The 22,021-nt window shown below is 37.6% G+C and overlaps 1 protein-coding gene across 1 annotated transcript; it reads left to right on the plus strand.

The window, feature by feature from the left end:
* The first annotated feature begins 8 nt into the window (after window positions 1–8).
* Window positions 9–21,223, plus strand: LOC137926283 (coiled-coil domain-containing protein 186-like). Its single transcript, XM_068769879.1, has 14 exons — window positions 9–1,263; window positions 3,169–3,381; window positions 3,691–3,810; window positions 3,887–3,995; window positions 4,499–4,653; window positions 5,258–5,367; window positions 7,060–7,219; window positions 9,542–9,679; window positions 11,451–11,552; window positions 12,755–12,845; window positions 14,252–14,349; window positions 16,169–16,375; window positions 19,510–19,656; window positions 20,891–21,223. The coding sequence occupies exons 1-14, from the start codon at window positions 61–63 to the stop codon at window positions 20,963–20,965; spliced, it is 2,928 nt and encodes a 975-aa protein (XP_068625980.1). The 5' UTR covers window positions 9–60; the 3' UTR covers window positions 20,966–21,223.
* Window positions 21,224–22,021: the final 798 nt, after the last annotated feature.

A 22,021-nucleotide genomic window follows, 5' to 3' on the forward strand; every position in this document is an offset into this window, starting at 1 on the left:
TTGAAATTAGCAAGAAAAACATTTTCTTTAACGCATAAATTACAATTTTAAATAGAAGCAATGTCCAAAGAGCTTGATATAAATTCTGTAGATACTAAAAATGTCGACGTCGACGACCTGGAAAAAGAATGTACAGCAAACAATGATAGAAATAATGACTCGGGTGTCGATTCCGCAGAGCTTAGTTCTGCGACTGTAACCGCAACATCGGATTCCGAAATCTCTCCTCTGAAAAGTGCTGACACTTCTATATTCACACACGAAACCAGCCAAAATGAAACTACGTCCGGAAATGAAAGTTCCAATACTCCCGCTTCATTATCTCCATCAGAACCTTCCGAGGACATTAATGATGATCTATCATTACCCAATGAACCTGCCAGTGAAGAATTTGCTCCCACAAAAAATGATTTTAATATTGATGTTGATAGTAATAAATATTTAACAGATGTATCACACACTCCTTCCAACTTAGTTAACAAAGAGAATTTAGATAGCGATGTTATTTCTAAGTATATTCAAACGGATTTAGAGAATATCAGTATTAGAAATCTAACAACTTCTACTGTAAGTTTAAATGAGCCAGCATCAAGTTTAGACAACAGTATTATTTGTAAATCACCTTATAGTAGAAGTGCAGAGAACATTTCAAATTTAGAAGAAACACAAAATGGTACCTTAAACTCTAGTTCGAAGAGTTTGAACCCTGATGAGATATTATCTCAATTTACAAACCAAAAACCTAAAGTTAATGCAGTACAAAGAATACCTGAACAAATTAATGACATCAAACAAAGCCGTTTACCGAAAGAAATTTTATCTCAAGATCTAGGGAGTATTGTTAAAAATGTACACGGAATATTCTGGTCTGTTAGTGGCAACTTAAAAAATGCATATACACAACGGGTTTCGGCTCAAAAACCCCAGGTCAAAAATCTAAAACCAATTTTAAATGGTAAAGTTATGAATGACATTTTTGAAGACACAGTTGATGTACCAATTACAACACCATGCCAGAACCAGTCTTCACCGGTTGATGAAGTAAAGCAAATAAATTCTGAAAAGAAACAAGACAATATTAATGGTGAAATAGATAATGACATGAAGAATGATGCACTAAAATTGCAAATAGAGTCATTGGAGAGAATGCTGTCAGAGCAGAGAAGAGAAAATGTTGTGCTGAGGGAAAGAGTGAAACAGCAAGTGGATGAGTTGACTGTAAAAGATCAGACATTCAAAGAATTGGAGGCTAAATTGGATTCGGTATTTACATTTTAATCATTATAATTTCAGCTATAGTCTCCACTACCTTTGAACCCCATAGATATTGTTAAGACTTCCTTGTAGGTTTTCGATAAGACCAGATCATAATGGCCTGCACAACATAGGACAGAGTTCCCCAAACTTTTTTGTGTCGTAGACCCCTTGCCATATTTTTCCATGTTGGGTAGACCCCCTACTTACCTGATATTGATTTCCTGTAAATTTCTAACTATAGTGAAGTTTAGTGTTGAAAACTTAAAGTAAAAACACATGTTAATTTATGCATTTATTAATTGAATTTAAATTAAAACTACTCAAAATAAAATTTTGTATCTGTTATGTAAAATATGCATAACATTAAATAAACATAAAATAAACTATATATAAAATAACATAAGCAATAAATCAATATTTTTAGTGAGAAGGATGAACCTGATGCTTTAATAATAAATTATCAACATTTGGTGTCAATTTTGTAAGGGTTAATCTTAAATCTGCTCGGCTAATGTTGTCCAGTCTGTTTCTTTTTTTCTTCATAGGTACTTTTATATATAATGTAAATGTTTTGATATTATGAGATAGTATGATGTAAGTAAATAGGTACTATCAGTGTATGTGTTGAGATCCACTATCATGGACCCCTATTTTCATTTCATGGACCCTCAATTTTTTTTTCGCTGACTTAGACCCCTTGCAGGTTGTCATCGACCCCTGGGGGTCGATATAGACCACTTTGGGAATCACTGACATAGGACATCCGCAGCTGGACATAGGCTTCCACATTGATTTTTTATAGGACTGGTTGGAAACTTCTCCAGTCCAGTATCTTCCTACTGGTTATATATTTGGTAAATAATAATTAGTAACTATACAGGATGATTGATTATTGATGTAGAAGCTTTAAAGGAGTGAATATGTAGCTCACTTGTCACCACAAATTTGTACAACTATTTCTAAGCATTCTATATAAAAACATCACTCTGAAATATGTTACTTTTTTTTACTATTACAATGTGATAGGCCAAAAATTTATAGCAGTAGAAAGTCTACACATATAAATCTTTTTATTTTAAACCAATAGATGCTCACAGGCATACCAACCAGATCACCAACAGGACACAACTAAGATCACCAACAGGATGTTTTTGGGTAGTGTCCACAAGCTGGTAGACACCTCTAAAGATCACCATGATGTAGAGTCTTATTCTACCTGCATCCAATGACTTCCCCACAACCTTAGCTTATTTGTTTTTCCGCCTAATGGGGGAACTACTCACGTGGAGTGTACCAGCTTGTGGGCACCTGTTGCTGATCTTGGTTGTTCTGCAGATCTCATTTGTGGTTCATCCTCACAGCAAAACTCTGAGCATAACCCTCTCCATAGCTCTCTGGGTGACCCTATGCTTGCGTCGACAAATAGAAAACAATAATTTATTTAAATAGGTAGTAATAATTATGTTAGAGTGTACTATATATTAATTTACAGCAAATGCTATATACATTTAACCCTTTTACATCTTTTTCATTTATTTCCCATCATTCTGTATACTTTTGTAACATTTCCATTCCTTTTTTCTTTATATTCCTCACTACTGTAAATGGTGAACCTTCCATTAACAGTTTCAAGCCTTGATAAGAAAAGCAGAGGGTTAGGCAGTTAATATTTACCCAGCTGGAAGACAGTAACAATGCTGGTATCCTGACCAAGATTGGGTTCTGACCACTCTGATCGACCCATGCATCTGCAGTCAAAGGAAATGACAACCCATCACGAGGATTTTCTAAAGAATACCATATGAAATATTCGATAAAGACTTCCCAGTAAATAATATCAAAAATTTTGTCTTATAATATATACTTGTTATGTGTATACTCAGTATAAAACAATGCCTTTGCCTTTTGCAGATGTGCAAGAAAGTAGAACAAGCACAGAAAGATGCGAATGCAGCAGTAATGAGGTATGCAGGTGCAGAATGTGCTGCGATTGAAGGAAGAAAAGCAGCAGATGCTGCTAAACGTGCACACCAAGCAGCTGTGAATGAATGCGAATTGCTCACTGGAAAGCTGAAATCTGCTCACTCCGAGAAACAGAGGATATGTCAGCTGTATGATGATAAGGTAGGTACATACAGGATGATTGATTATAGGTACAAAATTCACAGAATTTTCAAAGTTCGTATTACTACATATTAAAATTATTTATTTTTTATTATCTGTCTGTATATACTTTGTATTGCCAGATGTTATTATTCTGTTGCATTAAAATATTTAATTCTGAATAATAATTAACTATGTTACAATGTATACAAATAATAAAAATTTGTAATATTTACACTGGGTTGCTAGAATTATGTGTGAAATATCACCCGATATTAGACAATCTATTCAATAGGGTTGCCACAATTCTTTATTATATTTTTGCTACAGTGCCATGAACTGCAGAACAGCGAAAGAGAAACAGCGAAGCTTCGTGAAGACCTCAAAGAGTTGGAGGGAAGGCTGAAGTGGACACAGAGCAAGCTTCGCATGGAGATGGATGCTTATAAGGTATATATACAGGGTGATTTACAGGTGTTATGTACGGTACGCTCTTTGTATTGGTGTATATATTATTTAATTACAGGAGAGTTCGGAGAAGGTCGAGAAGTTAACACAGCAGGTGACTGACCTGGAAGCAGCTAAGGAGGCGGCGACAGCTGGAGCCAGCGATTCCGCTAGGGCTAAAGTTCTCGGTAAGAAATATTCTTTTGTCACTTAACAACGTGAAGGATTCAGGTAAGATTTGCTAATCAAAATAAAAATAAATGAAATAATTTTTTTTAAATAAATATAACTGTCAAATGATGATATATGGAGTAGGAGAAGCCCCCAAGAATTGGGGGCATATAAAAAAAGACACTAAGATTTGGCCCCTGAATGTTTCCAGATCTTAAACATCTGCAATCTTGACAAACACTTTTATGATCTAGTTAATTTAGAGAGAATATTCTTAGGCTGTTCAAAGAGTTATATGGGATTTTCCACATAACTCTTGGCATATAGAACAGATGCTAGGGTTGTGAAGGTCTGGTGTGGAGACCACGGACTTATATGCCCAGCGTAGATGAGCACGGAAGGTGCACAGACAACCTTATCTTCGGAAGGTTTGAACAGCTTCCAACCGGTATTACAAATTTATAGGGGAGGCCTATGACCAGCATCCCATGACGAATATGGTGATTATATTCTCTTACAGAAGTAGAGTTAAAGGAGAGTCAAGCAGCGTTGATACTCAGCCGCCATGAGTGCGGGGAGCTGGATAAGCGATTGACAGCCGTGACACAACAACTGGAAGCCTGCAAAAAGGAGAGAGAAGAAGCTAGTGCTGCATTGTCCAGTGCTCAGGACGAAGTGAGTATAATTTTTTTGCAGTCTCAATCGAACTAGGAACCAGAAGATATGAAGACAAACGAAATAAATTGACTTAATCCAGCCAAGTGGTTGAAAAGGTAGTGGATACACGAAGGAAAGACATTGTGTTTAAAAAATCTATCATGTACCATCTATCCATACTACCACAGGTCTAAATTTTCCCACAGTTACAATCTAATTTTTTTTTAAATTAGAATGGTGTCACTTATATATATATATATATATATATATATATATATATATATATATATATATCTATATGTGTATATGTGTGTAAGTGTATAGAAAAAGATATGAATGTATATAAAGTCTTTAGACACATCTTTTACCGCTACCCTCATTTCGTAATATTGATTTAAATTGTAAATCAATAAATAATAAAATGACAACACTATTTCAAAGTATTGAATGAAAAACGATATATATATGTGTATATATATATGTATATATATACATATATATACATATATATGTATATACACCATAGGCTTAGCAAAGCACCGAATAAGTCTATGGAGAAGGCCTGTATCCAGCGAATGTCTCAAAAGTTTATATAATCACACCAGTATCTTGTTGGTACCAGGTGGAGAGGCTGAAAGCTCACAACCTTCGCCTAGAGGAGGAGGCTGCAGAGCTAGCTGCTCTGCGGGCCCAGGCTGCACTAGCTGATACATTAAGCACTCAGCTGCAGAGGTAACTATATTACCAACAAGTGATTCCAGGTGTGGATGGATTTGTATTTCAGAGATTGCCGGGTGGAAGTAGAAATAGAACATTTTTTATTGTGGCCCCACTATTGGATTCTCAGGGACAGTTTTTATTTAATAATGTATTTACATTTGCTTTTTATTTTCTCACTCTTTTTATTACCTTTTTCTGTATCTCACACTCATTTTCTTTTATCCGTCAAAATATCTTCTATTCCTTTCATTCCTTGCGTCTTTTTCTTTTCTGTTCCATCGGGGTTGCTACTTTACAGCTTTCAATTTATTTATTTATTTATTAATTTGCAATTTTGTAATATTCCAATTTCTTATTTTATTGTTTTAACTTATATCTGTATCAAAGTATTATCACATTTTGTTACCTTTTTATTTTCAATTATCACTGCTATTGCCTTTTATTGGTTAACTGACAACCTTCTGGTTACTCCAAAGTCTGGTAGTTTTCTTCTGTTCTTTCCTGCAACCTAGACTGGCAGTCTTTGCTGTCCGCGACAAATGCGGGAAATCAGATGTTTGGTGTGTCTGGTCCACCGCAGGGTTACATGTGCAGGTGTTCCTTGAGTTTAAACCTATCCAGATACTCAAGGATATATTGATGATCATGGACTTTGGATATGTCCCCCACTGGGAGGACCTATGGCATAGTCAAGATCGCGAGAAGTCGCTGGATGAGAGAAGCATGAGCTATTTGTCAGCGTGATGGTTTTTGGGGAACACATGATTTAGTAGATGGCGCTACTATCGGCTTTTATGATGGTTCAAAGTTTCTTGATATGAGATGTCTTATAATTAATTATTTTATACTTTTATAACTCATTTACATTATTCTATAGACTAATTTTGTTATTCTATTTATTTTGGAAGTATTTTTTATCTATGGTATAACGTATATTTTTTTTTATTTTTATTATAATCAATCTTATAATTGCTTTATTTTTATTTTTGACTATTCGTTTTATTTGTTTACAATTTTTGTTACATAGTATTTTGTAAAATTTTGTTTTCCACACTTGTGTGCGTGCGATTTATTTACACACAAGTGGCATTAAGCACACATTAAACACTTATTTTCATTGACTATTTTATTATTTTTCATTTTATTTTATTTGTTTAATTTTAACACCACTGGGCTGGTGCTTTACATGATTGACTGTGACGATGGTGACATAATGGTCCTTGACTTGATATCTGTCTACACCTTCATGGGTTTAGAAGACCGGTCCACCATAGGTAATTATAATATGTAAATCTACTAGCAGGGTAGTTACAAAATAATAATATAGAGGTTTGGAATTATTTTGGATTAGTTCACATTTTTAGTTTCGGGGAATACCCTGATACTGATGGTTTCGGGTAAAGAGTACTATGAGGGATCACTAGGCTCTTAAAGTCTTCGATGACGGTATTCAGTACTTAACATGTCCTGGGGCGCCGACGTCCAGTACCTCCCTAGTTTCTCAGCACGAGGCCACTGTATGTCAATGCACACCTGGATGAACTTTAAAAGAAGAACTTTAGAACCTCCGTCCTCAACGTCTGTAGAACTGACCCATGTTTTAGTGATTTTCTACCGCAGGGAATTAATTGTGTTCTTAAAAAGAGACTACAGGACCAGGGACAAGGATTAAACCAATAATGATTAGCATTGACGTCGTGGTAGGGAGACGGAGCGCGCGGCCCAGGCTGAGGAGGCGCTATCAGGAGAGCGTGCACGCGCTGAGACCTGCGCCCGACGTGAGGCCGCAGCCCTCGAGCACGCTGCACGCGTCACCGCGCAGCACGTCACGCAGCGTGCACGCGCAGCCGACAACGAGGCCAAGGTACTGCACGCACACACGGGAGCAAAATATTGCACGCACACACACGAGAGCAAGGTACTGCACGCACACACGGGAGCAAAATATTGCACGCACACACACGAGAGCAAGGTACTGCACGCTCACACGGGAGCAAAATATTGCACGCACACACACGAGAGCAAGGTACTGCACGCACACACGGGAGCAAAATATTGCACGCACACACACGAGAGCAAGGTACTGCACGCACACACGGGAGCAAAATATTGCACGCACACACACGAGAGCAAGGTACTGCACGCACACACGGGAGCAAAATATTGCACGCACACACACGAGAGCAAGGTACTGCACGCACACACGGGAGCAAAATATTGCACGCACACACACGAGAGCAAGGTACTGCACGCACACACGGGAGCAAAATATTGCACGCACACACACGAGAGCAAGGTACTGCACGCACACACGGGAGCAAAATATTGCACGCACACACACGAGAGCAAGGTACTGCACGCACACACGGGAGCAAAATATTGCACGCACACACACGAGAGCAAGGTACTGCACGCACACACGGGAGCAAAATATTGCACGCACACACACGAGAGCAAGGTACTGCACGCACACACGGGAGCAAAATATTGCACGCACACACACGAGCGCAAGGTACTGCACGCTCACACGGGTGCAAAATATTGCACGCACACACACGAGAGCAAGGTACTGCACGCTCACACGGGAGCAAAATATTGCACGCACACACACGAGAGCAAGGTACTGCACGCACACACGGGAGCAAAATATTGCACGCACACACACGAGAGCAAGGTACTGCACGCACACACGGGAGCAAAATATTGCACGCACACACACGAGAGCAAGGTACTGCACGCACACACGGGAGCAAAATATTGCACGCACACACACGAGAGCAAGGTACTGCACGCACACACGGGAGCAAAATATTGCACGCACACACACGAGAGCAAGGTACTGCACGCACACACGGGAGCAAAATATTGCACGCACACACACGAGAGCAAGGTACTGCACGCACACACGGGAGCAAAATATTGCACGCACACACACGAGAGCAAGGTACTGCACGCACACACGGGAGCAAAATATTGCACGCACACACACGAGAGCAAGGTACTGCACGCACACACGGGAGCAAAATATTGCACGCACACACACGAGCGCAAGGTACTGCACGCTCACACGGGTGCAAAATATTGCACGCACACACACGAGAGCAAGGTACTGCACGCACACACGGGAGCAAAATATTGCACGCACACACACGAGAGCAAGGTACTGCACGCTCACACGGGAGCAAAATATTGCACGCACACACACGAGAGCAAGGTACTGCACGCACACACGGGAGCAAAATATTGCACGCACACACGCGAGAGCAAGGTACTGCACGCTCACACGGGAGCAAAATATTGCACGCACACGCACGAGAGCAAGGTACTGCACGCACACACGGAAGCAAAATATTGCACGCACACACACGAGAGCAAGGTACTGCATGCACACATAACTAAGGAATGTACAGCACTCACACATATACGTATGCAAGGTATAGCACGCACACATAAGTGGCCAATGTAATGAACTAGCAAACACTTGTCCAATGTTTATAAATGTGGAGGCTTATAAGGGTCGTTTCTCGGGTCCAAAGTAAAAAGTTTCTAGGGTCCAAAATAGGGTAAGTAAATTAAATAAAGAATAAAAGAGACGTACCTAGCCATCTAAGAGTAATAAGATGATGGAAGGAAGGCGATGAAAGCAAGAAGGAATGAAAGAACAAAATGAAAGATATTGTGAAGGTAAAAAGGTAAGAACAAAAGAAATTGAGAAGAATTAAAGTGAGCGAAGAAAAGAGATAAAAATTTGAAAAACATATTTGTTAACAAAGACCCTGATCCCAACAAATTAGGGATACGAGAGGCCTCCAATAGCGGGGGCCATAAGGCCCAAGGTAAAAAACTTTGGGTCTAGACCTCAATCATGTTCTCTTGTCTTTTTAGTTGTTTTTGCATCTTTGTTTCTCGTGTGCGGCCTCAGTAAACCTGATATTGAGAGTGGTAGAGTTCTCGTCAGACCAGCTCATAGGAGTTTTTGAAGGTCGTCGCCAAGTCTTCGGGCGATATGTCTGAAGAACTCGAGGATCCTCAGGAGACAGATGTTTGAGAGCTGGTTCCTATCCAATATGGATTTGGAAGTCCTGCGCACTACATAGGATAGGTAGTTTCCTCGAGTACCACTTCACAGATGCGTCGAAGCCTTTAAAAAATCTAGTAATTTGTTCATAATTTGAAAATTTTTTAGGCGCAGGCGCTGTCTGCAGACAATGTGTCGCTCCGGGAGCGTGCATCAGCTTTGGAGGCCGAGGCGGAGTCTCTTCGAACAGCCCTGACTGAGGAATCTGAGCGCCGTCAACGTGAGAACAGGGTCCTGGCGAGGAAGGTATGTCTTACTTCACAAGTAAACCAATACAGAATACTTCATGTATAGAACTAGATAAATATTCCAGGTGAACTTCCAGAAGTCCAATAGGTCTACTGCGGTGACAAACAAGTTTTCACAATTCTTTAAAGAGGGCGTGCAACAAAGTGCACCGCCCGCCAGCCCGCTGATAAATGCGTATGCGGCAAACAATGCAAATCACACAACCGCCACCGCCAAATCACTCAACACGTGTTTCACCCCTCCACGGGGCATCTACAGGAGTCATGTTACACCGATTAGTGTCAAACACAGAGTTTTTTACTTATAAGTGAAGGTAGATAATAGTTTAAGAAGCTAAACGACTGTTTAATATAGGTTATATATTTTTTCAATAGATGGCGCTTTCACTAAATTTGAACATGTTTTATGTGACCAAATTTTGAGACGCCAATAAGGTATAATTCCTCACCCAAAGATATCTATGGGGGTGTACCATAATCATCACGTTTGGCAGATTTTAGCGATGGCAGTGTGGTATTATGGTATGCAGAGGACGCTGCTGGCTATCCTCTGGAAACTTGTTTGGGAAACGAACCCGCGACCTACGATCAAATCTTAGTCCTTTATTGCTAAGCTACCGTTGTTCATTCGATTATCTAAAGCAGAGTTTCCCAAACTTTTTTATGTCGTAGACCCCTTGCCATGTTTTTCCGTGTTGGGTAGACCCCCTACTTACCTGATATTGATTTCCTGTAAATTTCTAACTGTAGTGAAGTTTAGTGTTAAAAACTTAAAGTAAAAGCACATGTTAAGTTATACATATATTAATTGATTAGAGTTATTTAATAAAAAATAATGTACTGACTTTTCTCCAGCACTCTCAAACAAAATAACACTGACTCACTATAATTTGTGTGATATACTATGTTTATATTTTTTAAAATATTTTCTTACCACTTTCCTTTTCAAGATTCAGGAAACGAATAAACGTATTTGTCCCACATTCGTATTTATAGAGTGACGAATTGAACAAGTCAGTGCAAGGTAGCGAAGCTCTGAGACTGCGATTCTCAGGTTTTGACAAGTTCAAAATGTATTGCGACCACAAAGCGAATACCAACACCCTACAACTTACACAATTTTATTAACATATATAATAATTTTTTTACTTCATAGGTATTTTTATAAATAATGTAAATGTTTTGATATTATAATATAGTAATTAAAATTATAAGATGTAGGTACTATCAGGGTATGTGTTGAGATCAACTATCGTGGATCCCCATTTTCATTTCATAGGACCCCCAAAATTTTTTCGCTGACGTAGGCCCCTTGCAGGTTGTCATAGACCCCTAGGGGTCGCTATAGACCACTTTGGGAATCACTGGTTTTAGAAACTTGTTTGGGAAACGAACCCGTAACCTACGATCGCAAATCTTAGTCCTTCATCGCTGAGCTACCATTGTTCATTCGATTATCTAAAGCAATTAGATAAGATTTTTTATGTTATGTGATTTTGAAATACCTTTATTTTTATGCTTAAAAATAAAATTTATGTTTTTGAACGATTACGTTTTATATTTGAAATAGGGACTTTAAACCAATAAAGCGATTAAAAAAATCCAAAAAATAGTTTTGAATTGAATTTGGATGACATTATAGAGGAGTTCAAACTGATTTTTTTTTAAATCAAATTAGACGCCGGCATTTTTCTCCTGCCATGAACGATTCTCGTGATATGAATAAATAAATAAACTAATGGAATTCAAGTCGTTATTGCTGCCACCAGGTCGCAGAATTAACTGAGGAGTTGGCGGAAGTCAGCAAGCGGTTGGAGTGGGAGAAAGGGGAGAACAGCGTGCTGAAGAAGAAACATTCGAGTACTATAAAGGTATTGTACGATTTTGTGATACCAGGTTATCATCAGGATTGCTTATAGCCCGGTCTTGGAGGAGAAAAAAATCTTCTAGGTGTACTGGAAACAAAGCATACGTCCCAGCTTCTTCTTAGTATAACCAATGGACTTTCGCAAGTCACTCAGAGTATTTAATGGAATCAGGCGTTACCTTGCGGAAGTCTATCCTAAATAAGAAAAGGACCAATATTTAGCCACTTCCGCACATGCAGTGGTAGTCGTGCAACAAAGTGTACAGCCCGCGAGCCCTTTATTCCCCATTTTACCTTTCTTCTCCCCCTATGTAACATAAATAAGTTGCATATTAAAGAGAAAGGGTTAAAATCATTCCTAGACCATTTTCAAGTTGCCTCCTTAGAAATCAAACTACCCCTCTCCCTCCCTGGAGGTGTTGCCAGTTTATCTTTGTTCTATAGACTGCACTTTGAAGAGTGTGGGTATTCCAAAAATTTATTCTTCACCATCTTCTTTCTTATATATGAACGCACGGATATACGACGTCTATATGTTGAAATGCTTTTTTTTTTGTTTCGGTGGGAGAAATATTCCGGTATTCAAGATAACCTGCCTCTGGGGGGAGGACAGGGGTATGTGGGATTCCTACCCACTAAACCCCCCCCCCCCCGGTGGTCGCCCTCTGCGCTAAACGGAGGACCGCGGTATCTCTCGGTCAGGGATCGCCACGCGGTCTTCCCTCCCGCCGTGCTATTTTTCGATAGCCCGTCCCGGGGTATGCGTGTATACGCTACCCCCGAAACCCTCGTGGTGCTATCACGATGGTTCGAGACCACGTCGAACCATCGTCCGCCTCAGAGTAGCCGAAGCTAGTGGGAGTTTAGGGCTCCCACCCTAAACTCCCGCGACTCCGAAGGCCCCGTTTATGGTAGGGGAGCACCATTCATATGTTGAAATCCTAACCTAACCTAACCTAACCCTCACCAGGTGTTTTTATACCACTTTTACTTTATATAGTGAACAGCCAAGGTATGGAACAATCTACCTTGTTGTTTACTTGGAAGTCTTCAAGTCGAGAGTAAATAGGTGTTTTCTAGGCAAGCATGTAGCATAGACCTCGTCACTTAACATCAGGTGAGACAGAGGTCGAAAGTTTTGACTGGAATCTAAAAAAAATCATACTGTATTATGTGGTATTTAAAAAAAAGTAACTTTTGTATCAGGAGCTGAATAGAGAATTACAGAGGGCATTGAAACGCAGCGAGCAGCTCGAAGCAAAACTCCAGCGTAATGACTCCACGTCCACCAGAACAGGTGAGTTGACGCTCTACCACCAGGACTTATACCCTCACCTTGGTAGAAGTTATATTATAAATTATACAATGATTAATAACTTTTGAAAATAAGTAAAAAAGGATCAATATTTAGTCACTTCCGCACATGCAGTGGTAGTCGTGCAACAAAGTGCACCGCCCGCCAGCCCGCTGATAAATGCGCATGCGGCAAAAACTTTTGAAAATGTCAATACGCGTAATTAAAATTTTGAATTTTGTTTTTGACTAGCAACACTGAGATCAAATAAATAAATTATTTTTTATTTCAAATAAAGTATCTTTTTTATTGTTAATACTTACTAATATCTTGATATAGTACTAAAATGTATAAAAAATATTAAAAATTATTTCTAATTTTTTTTTACATAGCAGTTATACTTTCAAAACGCATTTTGACTGCATTAGGGCAATATATGCCAGGGGTGGCCAAACTGCGGCTCGCGAGCCACATGCTTTTTAAACGATTATTTTTGTCTCCGATTGATTGTCGAATTATTTCAATATTTAAATTTAAGTAACCCATGTCAGCTGCTGGGAAGTCGAAACAAATTACCGGCGTGAATAATCGTTATTATTGCAGCACAACATTAGCGAAATCCAAACAGCGATAGAAATTAACTAACCGGCGTCTTAAGTATCATTAGGAGCTGTCATATACGTGTACATATATATAACTTCAATGCACTTATTTTACACTTTTATTTAAAAATTCTAATAAACATGATTTCTGTAAAAAAAAACATTCTTTTGCGTGTTTTAAATACGTATTAAATTGCGGCGCGCGAAAAATTTCAAATTTTGAACAATGGCTCGAACTGTCAAGGAGCTTGGCCACTCCTTATATATACACTCTCCATGTTTCTACTGTTAAGGTAGAATTATAGAAAAATATTCAATTGTATCAATTCTAATATTTATTTAAAATTTCATACAGGACTTTATTTAGTTACACGATATAAAAGGCCTGGTAGTAATCTAGTTTAAGGCAAAAAAACCACGAGTATATCTACCACATACTCTGTATAAATACGTCATGTCGTTGTGGAGTTTTCTTTATTAATGTCGATTCTACCGCGCGGCGCTGTTTTTATACGTTTACATACAACTAGCGCCATCTGTCGACGCCGACTGAAACTACATAGTTCAAACACACACATATATATATATATATATATATATATATATGTATATATATATCTGAACGAAATATTTTCTATATAAACATTTAAAATTGCTAAACACATGTAGGGGTGAAATAGACCCACAACTCAGGCACATTGATTCACCGGTTGCGTAACACCCTGTATCTCGATCCTTGTTGCTGTCGATCGAATATTTATAGATTGTATTACGATACCGTTAATAGGTATAGGAAACGAATTGTAGGTTCCGTGACCTCCTTGAGCAGCGGCGAAGGTCTTCACGCTGATGAGAGGGCAGGAGGGACACAGAATGGGTTACCAGATGCGGTTCCAGATGTACAGGTCAGTGAAAACCGTATTTACTTGAATATCTATACTTCAACTAGAAATTGTTGTAAGATAGAATCGAAAACGTAGCTCGAAGAATTATTCGTGAAGTGCCAGAAGATGGAGAAGAAACAGGAACACCTGATGATCCTGACAATACGGCGTCGTAGTTGCTCTTAAAAACTTTACCCGTGTTTCTAATATATATGCAATGTATTGACTTTTACAATAGGATTCCAAGACAGTTCAGACATGTTCAATTTTTAAACGGTTTTATTTAGTTCGACCAGTACGGAATTTAATTGTTTATTTGAGTCAAAATTAGAAATTGAAATTTAAGCACCTTCCCGTCGTCGGATTGATCTGGAATTTGGTACAAACATTTAATTTAGATGACAATACAATATAATAAAATCATTAACATTATAAATCTAAGATGGCCGCCGATACAAAATGGCGGATTACATATTTTTCCTTAACCCCCTCAATATGGGTATCAAATGAAAGGGCTACACTAGTAAAACACGATGATTATGTCAAAATTTAAAATTCAAGATGGACGCCGTTCCAATATGGCGAACTAGGTACATATTTTTCCACAACCACCACAATATGGGTATCAATAAACCGTTTAACTTAAAAGTTTTTTAAATGTATTTATTATATTTAAAAAAAGTTTGTGTGCCAAGGGAAATATATTGTAAATGACGTCATTTAAGATAGCAAACACAGGTAACGACATGTTCGAATGTATACACGAGTATAAAATAGAATATTCCATACTTATAACATCTCTAAATACTTTTTCCGTGTGTCCACAGATAAAATATTCCAGTGTCTTTGACAGAGTACTCATGAAGGTTTTACATTTTTGTTTCTGGTAGCATTAATTTTTTGTTTAGTTAATATTTATCAATTACGTTACTTAAATCAAATTGTATTAAAATCAGAGATCGAATGAGTGGCTAGGAAAGTATGGAGAAAGATACAGTTAGCTGCTATATTGTTACCAAAAGCTGTGTCGAGTATTTTTTCCTCGGCACCTACCTCACCACACTTTCCTCATAATGTTTTTGTGCGGTAGATTGGGTTTTCATTAAAGATATAGGTATAAAAAGTATTTTATGATTTAAATTGGATATAAAAATAACTTAAAACTGACAAAATAACTAGGAATTGCTAAAATATATTACCAAATATCCTTCGCAGTCTAAAAATAAACAATCATTTATAGTAAACTGGTTCAAAATTGCATTCATCACTCGAAGATGTTGACCATCTTTGTGTTAGCATCGAGTCGGTGTTAATAAATTATTTACGTCTGATTCAAATTTACATATACCGAACAAAAAAAGATCGCACTTTAACAGATTTGTGTGTGTTTGCGGAATCTATGTACACACATTATATTTTCACTATTTGTAACTCAAGATTTTTACTTTACAAAAGTGGTTTCCATAACAAGCCAACGTATCATCTCTATATGAATACGCATTGAAATATTCGATCTCTGACTTGATTACATACCGATGTTTATTTTATTTTATTTATTAGTATGGTATTTGTTTTTTAGAATTGTTAACATAGTAACGTCATATATATATATATATCTTTGGTTATGTCAGTCATGTAAATTTTGTAGATTAAGTAATATACTGTTTCATCGTAATTGTTTTAGCCGTATGATGTCCACTATTGGACCATGCCTTTCCCAGACAATTATAATAGAAAATAAAAAAAAATCGTAGTTTTGGGGAAAGGCTTGTCCAGCTGTGAATGTCGAGCAGATGTAGAGCGTGGTGATAGACGTGAACAGAGGTTTGGAACAATGCAGGCGCGGGAACCTGAACGGCAGGTGCTGATTGAGAGGATAGTGTCGCTGCAGCGCGCGGCTGCACGTCGAGCTGAACGCTGCGAGTTCCTGGAGGAGCATGCTCGCCAGTTAACCGCTGAGCTTCGTGGCAAGTCACGTCTACTGCGGCAGCTATTGGCAGCGCAGCCTGCTGGTGCCGTTGCCCCAGCTCGCAGCGATGCCAACAAGGTGAGCTCTACGGTAGGTGATGCTAGTGAACAGAGGAGGTGGTGAACTATACCAGTCGCGCCAACCAGGTAAGCTGCAAGGAAGTGCAAATTCTTCGAGGACTTAACACGATAGAACACTGTTGAGTTGCATAGCAAGACGCTTCTGTTACGCTAGTTGCTATCCGCAGTTTATATCACAAATACTTTTATTCTAGAATGTTCTGGTTGTCTTCTAAATTTGATCAATAAGATTAATTCCGCTAGACGATAACAGATGGCGCCACTAGTCTCATACATTTCTGTATGGTTTTACTTTCCCACGACTTTGAGCAAATGGTTTGTTTGGTGTAATATCAAATCGCTACTCCCCTCGCACCTTCCTCAGAAACCCTGTAAAGTGGTCTAAAGAGGTCCTTACGAATAACATCGCAGGATCTCCACAGAGCAGTCATAACACACCGGAAAGTAATGTTATTTCTATTGATATATTTTACAGAAAAACCGATTCATTTGTTACTGCTCCGGCGTTGATTTGTATACTAGACGGCAAAAGGTCGTTGATAACGAAGGTGAATATATTGTTGATTAGAAATAAAAACTTGTTAAAAAGGTTATCGTGTGAATTTAACTTTAGAAAGCGACATTACTTTCCGGTTACCCTAGTATCTGCAACCTAGGAGTTCCGATACACCTTCTCAAATCACACTCTTCGACGATAATTTTTTGGTTTAAAATGGCAGAGATAAGCAAAGTTAAGAAGCTGTAAAAGCCCCTATTCCTATAGCACTAACTTCATTAAAAATAATAGATTGATGTAAATAGTTTCTGTATATATTAAATCGTTTACCTTAAATAAATTATTGATCTAAAAATTTAAACATTTTACCTGAATTATTGATGAAAAAATTTAATTATATAGTATATATATATAACATCTTATTTTTACTTGTGTTACGTACTGTGGGTTCTGACTCGAAATGATACACCACTGGTTCACAAGACGTCCTTTATTCACAAATCAGATGGTCACCCTACTTTAACGCAAAGTGTACTATCGCTTAGTCAAAACTTCGCTACCAAATCGCTCAAGAAATCACTGTCCAAATAACTTACCGAATACTCACTTTGTATCACTGATCGCAGATCTTAATCTTACAACTCGTAAGACAACACTGAACTGTCAACATGGGGAGTACACTTATTTATACTACGGATAAGGTTCTAGTAAGTTCGAGATAGTACTCGATTAGAATTTCCGAGAACCTTACTCAAAAAACTATAAATAACTTCAAGGTCGCGCGTGTTCTTGATCCTAGGGTTCAGTGTTTATTGTTTAGAGGGTTCTGTAACACTTATCTTTTTTTTTCTAAATAAAAAGAATAATAAAAACATAATTCAATATAAGTAAAATCTTTTCTTCTATTCGGCACGCTAAGAATAGATACAATTATGTTCTTATAAATGTTTTCACTGCTTTATGTGGATAACATTTTTGAGATATAACCAATATATAATTTTTCTTCTCCTCTTAAAAGTTGCGTTTTATCATTTCATTCGATAGAAGCGGCGATATCTTAACACATAGATTTTTAGAAAGGTTGTAGCATAAATAAATTGACAGCGAAATAACTAAATATTACATTTAAAGCTTATAATGAATCACCCTGTATAGCTTTTTATTATCTATCATAAATTATAACAGCTATTGTACTGCTAATAACATTTTTCCTATCCATGCTGCATTGCAGAGGAAATTGACGAAGGTAGGTAATTTTTTATAGTGAGATACTCAGCGTCCAGCTGATAGCAACTAGTTACAATTAGAGGTAATTGTGCTGGAATTAATATGCACTCGCTATCTCGCTTTGCGTCGTTTCGTTTTGCGTTTTTTTCGAAGTTGCGTCGCTGCTTAATTAGTACTAATTTTCACTGCGCGTCGTTAGATTTTCGAGGTTGCGTTGTTTTGGGGTCGAGTCTAAATTTTTTTTAAAATTTTCTTTTTTTTCTAAAAAATGGCAACTAAGAAACAAAAGTGCTAATAAGAAAGAATAAGGTAGTAATAAGAGTCAATAATCTAAGAAAAACGTAAATAAAATGAAACGAATGTAAGCAAAATAATAATTATATACACCAATACCTCGCTTTGCATCGTTTCGTTTTACGTTTCTTTCGAAGTTGCGTCGCTGCTTAATTAGTACTAATTTTCACTGCGCGTCGTTAGATTTTCGAGGTTGCGTTGTTTTGGGTTCGAGTCTTTTATTTTTTTTTGGAATCTTTTTTTTCTAAAAGATGGCAACACTTTTGTTTCTAATTGCGCCATGCCATCAAAACTCGGGGATTCCATTTCTAACTAAAAATTAACGCAAATTTTAATACAGTTTTATTTTCACTTTGTTTTGCTAATTTTAGAGTTCCGTTTCAATTACGTAGTGTGTTGTGATTTTTTTTAAAAGAGAATTATAAATTTATATAAATTTTTACGTGTTCTTTCTGGTTACAAAAAAGATAAATATTTTTCCAATTTATTTATTGATAGAGTTAAATTATTTTTATTTTTTTAAATGTTAACTTTGTTCAATTTTCTTTTTAAAAAGTACTATTTTCGTGACCCTGGAACCTAATTTAGATCTTTACATGGTTTGCTGTAGAAAATCTTTATTCACTTTGCGGCGTTTCAATTTGCGTCGTGTAATTTTGGAACGTAACCACGACGCAAAGTGAGGTATTGGTGTACTGCACAAAACATCGTATAAATTACTAGCTGATCCCGCAAACGTTGTTTTGCAAAAAAAAAATTGATATTTTAATTTACAAATAAAAAATAAGGGTTGATCGTAGAGGGGTGAAAATTTATGGTTGTATGTATTCTTGTATGCTGTATCATAAAAAAATAAAAATAAAAAATTTCGTTAAAAAAATAAAATTTTTTTTTAAGTGTGAACAACCTTTATCACTTAGGGGTATAGAAAATAGATAGTAGCCGATTCTCAGACCTACTGAATACGCATATAAAATTTGGTAAAAATCAGTCAAGCCGTTTCAGAGGAGTTCAAGTTCGAACACCGTGACACGAGAATTTTATATATTAGATTACAAGATCGCACAACATAGGTTTAAATTTTAGAGTTAATTGTGTTACGAATGGGCCGGTAGAAGGAGATCGCAAAACTGGGTGGTGGTGCGATGGCTGCGCTCTGGGGCGGAGATCCAGCAGGCATGACCCTGGAGCTGTCCCTCGAGATGAACAAGCGCTTGCAAGCGCTGCTAGAAGACACCTTACTCAAGAACATCACACTTAAGGTGCGTATATATTTAAGTATCCTGTTTCCAGGCCTTTGTTCATTTACATCATTCGTACTCCCACTACTGGACATAAGACTATCGTAAAGATTTTCAATTGTAACGGTTTGAAATCTTTAATGAATCCTATGTTGTACAGTTTGCACAGAAAAGGTTATGTTATTTCTAGGAATATAATTGTTTTATAAGAAAAGGACCAATATTTAGCCACTTCCGCACATGCAGTGGTAGTCGTGCAACAAAGTGCACCGCCCGCCAACCCGCTGATAAATGCGTATGCGGCAAACAATGCGAATTACACAACTGCCACCGTTAAATCATTCAACACGTGTTTCACCCCTTCACGGGGCATCTTCAGGAGTTATGTTACACCGATTAGTGCCAAACACAGAGTCAACTTGACTCGGTGTTTGGCACTTTATTGCACGACTACTGCTGCATTGGCGGAAGTGGCTAAATATTGGTATTTTCCTTACTTAGGACTTCCGCAAGGTAAAGCCTGATTCCATGAAATATTTAAAATTGTTTTATCATATGTATATATATCGTCTATGTACCTTTACAATATTTTATTCATGAAACTTCACGCTGCCTAAAGAAAGAGTTAATAATTTTGTTCATTAATTCAGGACTTGAAGAGTATCCTCTTCTCTCTTTCCTCTCTTCTTTCATCTCTAAGAAAAATTTTAAATCCGACCCTAAGGTATTTTAGGTACCCCGTTTTCAGGGACCTATCGTGCTCCTCCACCATATGTAAGCAGCAAAATTATTTACGATAATTTTTTCACAATCATTTTATGTCATTTTCACGCTTTTCTTGAGTCCTCAAGATATTTCATTCATTCCTCTGTGTTTCCTGTCATTCTCTACCATTCCTTTTCATATCTTGTCACCTATCATACATCGTCTCTCTTCCATTGTCTTCCTCTAAAATACTGTAACACAAATTTTTATATTTATTTATGTTTCATTTTGTATCCTTTACTATAAGACATCTCTTGTATCTACTCACATCCTATTCCTTTATTATTACTGCTCCAATTATCTTCACAAAGTACTCCAGAAATATCTGACATCCATCTTGGCTAACTGAAGAGGCCATGTTACTTCCTCTTTCCTTTCCTGCATCCGTTCCTGCCAAATACAGAACAGCCGGTAACTATGTGCAACACGGCCTGAGTCAGAGGTATATCAGATTAACAGAAAATAGGTAAAATATACTTTTTACTTCCAGGAAAACATGGACACATTGGGTGAGGAGATCGCTCGGCTAAAGGCTGATAAAAATCAAACCGCCGACAGGAAATAACCAGACCGGATGACATATGTACGATTAAAAATATATACAAACACACACGGGACAGCTTGCGGGTAGCCGAGAATTTGGAATTTATCTATATACAGAGTGATTTGTTATAGGCGTTAAAGATTTAAAGGGATCATCAACCTATCACCTTACAATCACAACTTTGCAGATATTAGTACGCGAACACAATTGTGCTAATATGATCCTACAAACACAATGGTTAATATAATCCTACAAACACAACAGTATTAATATGTTTCTACAAACACAACTATATTGACACTGTTCCGTAATTGCAACTGTACAGGCACCACCCTGCAAACACAATTGTGCTAAGATCCTGCAAACGACTGTACTAATATAGTCCTACAAACACAACAGTGTTAATATAATCCTGCAAACACAGCAGTGTTAATTTATTCCGGCAAACACAGCAGTGTTAATATAATCTTGCAAATACAGCAGTGTTAATGTAGTCCTGCAAACACAGCAGTGTTAATGTAGTCCTGCAAACACAACACTGTTAATGTAGTCGTGCAAACACAACAGTGTTAATATAATTCTACAAACACAACAAGGTTCATATAATCCTGCAAACACAGCAATGTTAATATAATCCTGCAAACACAACACTGTTAATATAGTCCTGCAAACACAACAGTGTTAATATAATCCTGCAAACACAGTTAACACTGTTGCGTTTGCAGGATTATTTATATTAACATATAATCCTACAAACACAACGCCATAGATATCACCTCGCAAATCGACTCGCGTGTGTTATATATTTATAGTTATTTTAAATATGTGAATATAAATCGTGATCTATAATAATGGCTGCCATATAAACTTTGTGCTTGTGTCGGTGACGTTTATAAATCTTTTTTTTTACCATCAGTGGGAACATGATGCCCACAAATTCAGACAGATCTGAAGCCAGTGATCGAGGACGAGGTTCGACCAGCTCAGCCGATGGGTCTGAATGCTGAAGGAGTTTAGATTGATAGTCCAAGAGCTGTTCCTATTTGAGGGCATTGGTTAGTCAGGTGTAGGGTTCCA

Source organism: Battus philenor, unplaced genomic scaffold (genome assembly GCF_028537555.1).
Source record: "Battus philenor isolate CCGP_79_NKW_IND1 unplaced genomic scaffold, ilBatPhil1.0.hap1 SCAF_29, whole genome shotgun sequence".
NCBI lineage: Eukaryota > Metazoa > Arthropoda > Insecta > Lepidoptera > Papilionidae > Battus > Battus philenor.

Excerpts from the sequence above, each read along its gene's own strand:
- LOC137926283 (XM_068769879.1), top strand. The coding sequence starts at position 61 with ATGTCCAAAGAGCTTGATATAAATTCTGTAGATACTAAAAATGTCGAC. Across the intron at positions 1,264-3,168 it reads TGGAGGCTAAATTGGATTCG|ATGTGCAAGAAAGTAGAACA; the intron begins GTATTTACATTT and ends TGCCTTTTGCAG. Across the intron at positions 12,846-14,251 it reads CTCCACGTCCACCAGAACAG|GTTCCGTGACCTCCTTGAGC; the intron begins GTGAGTTGACGC and ends AACGAATTGTAG.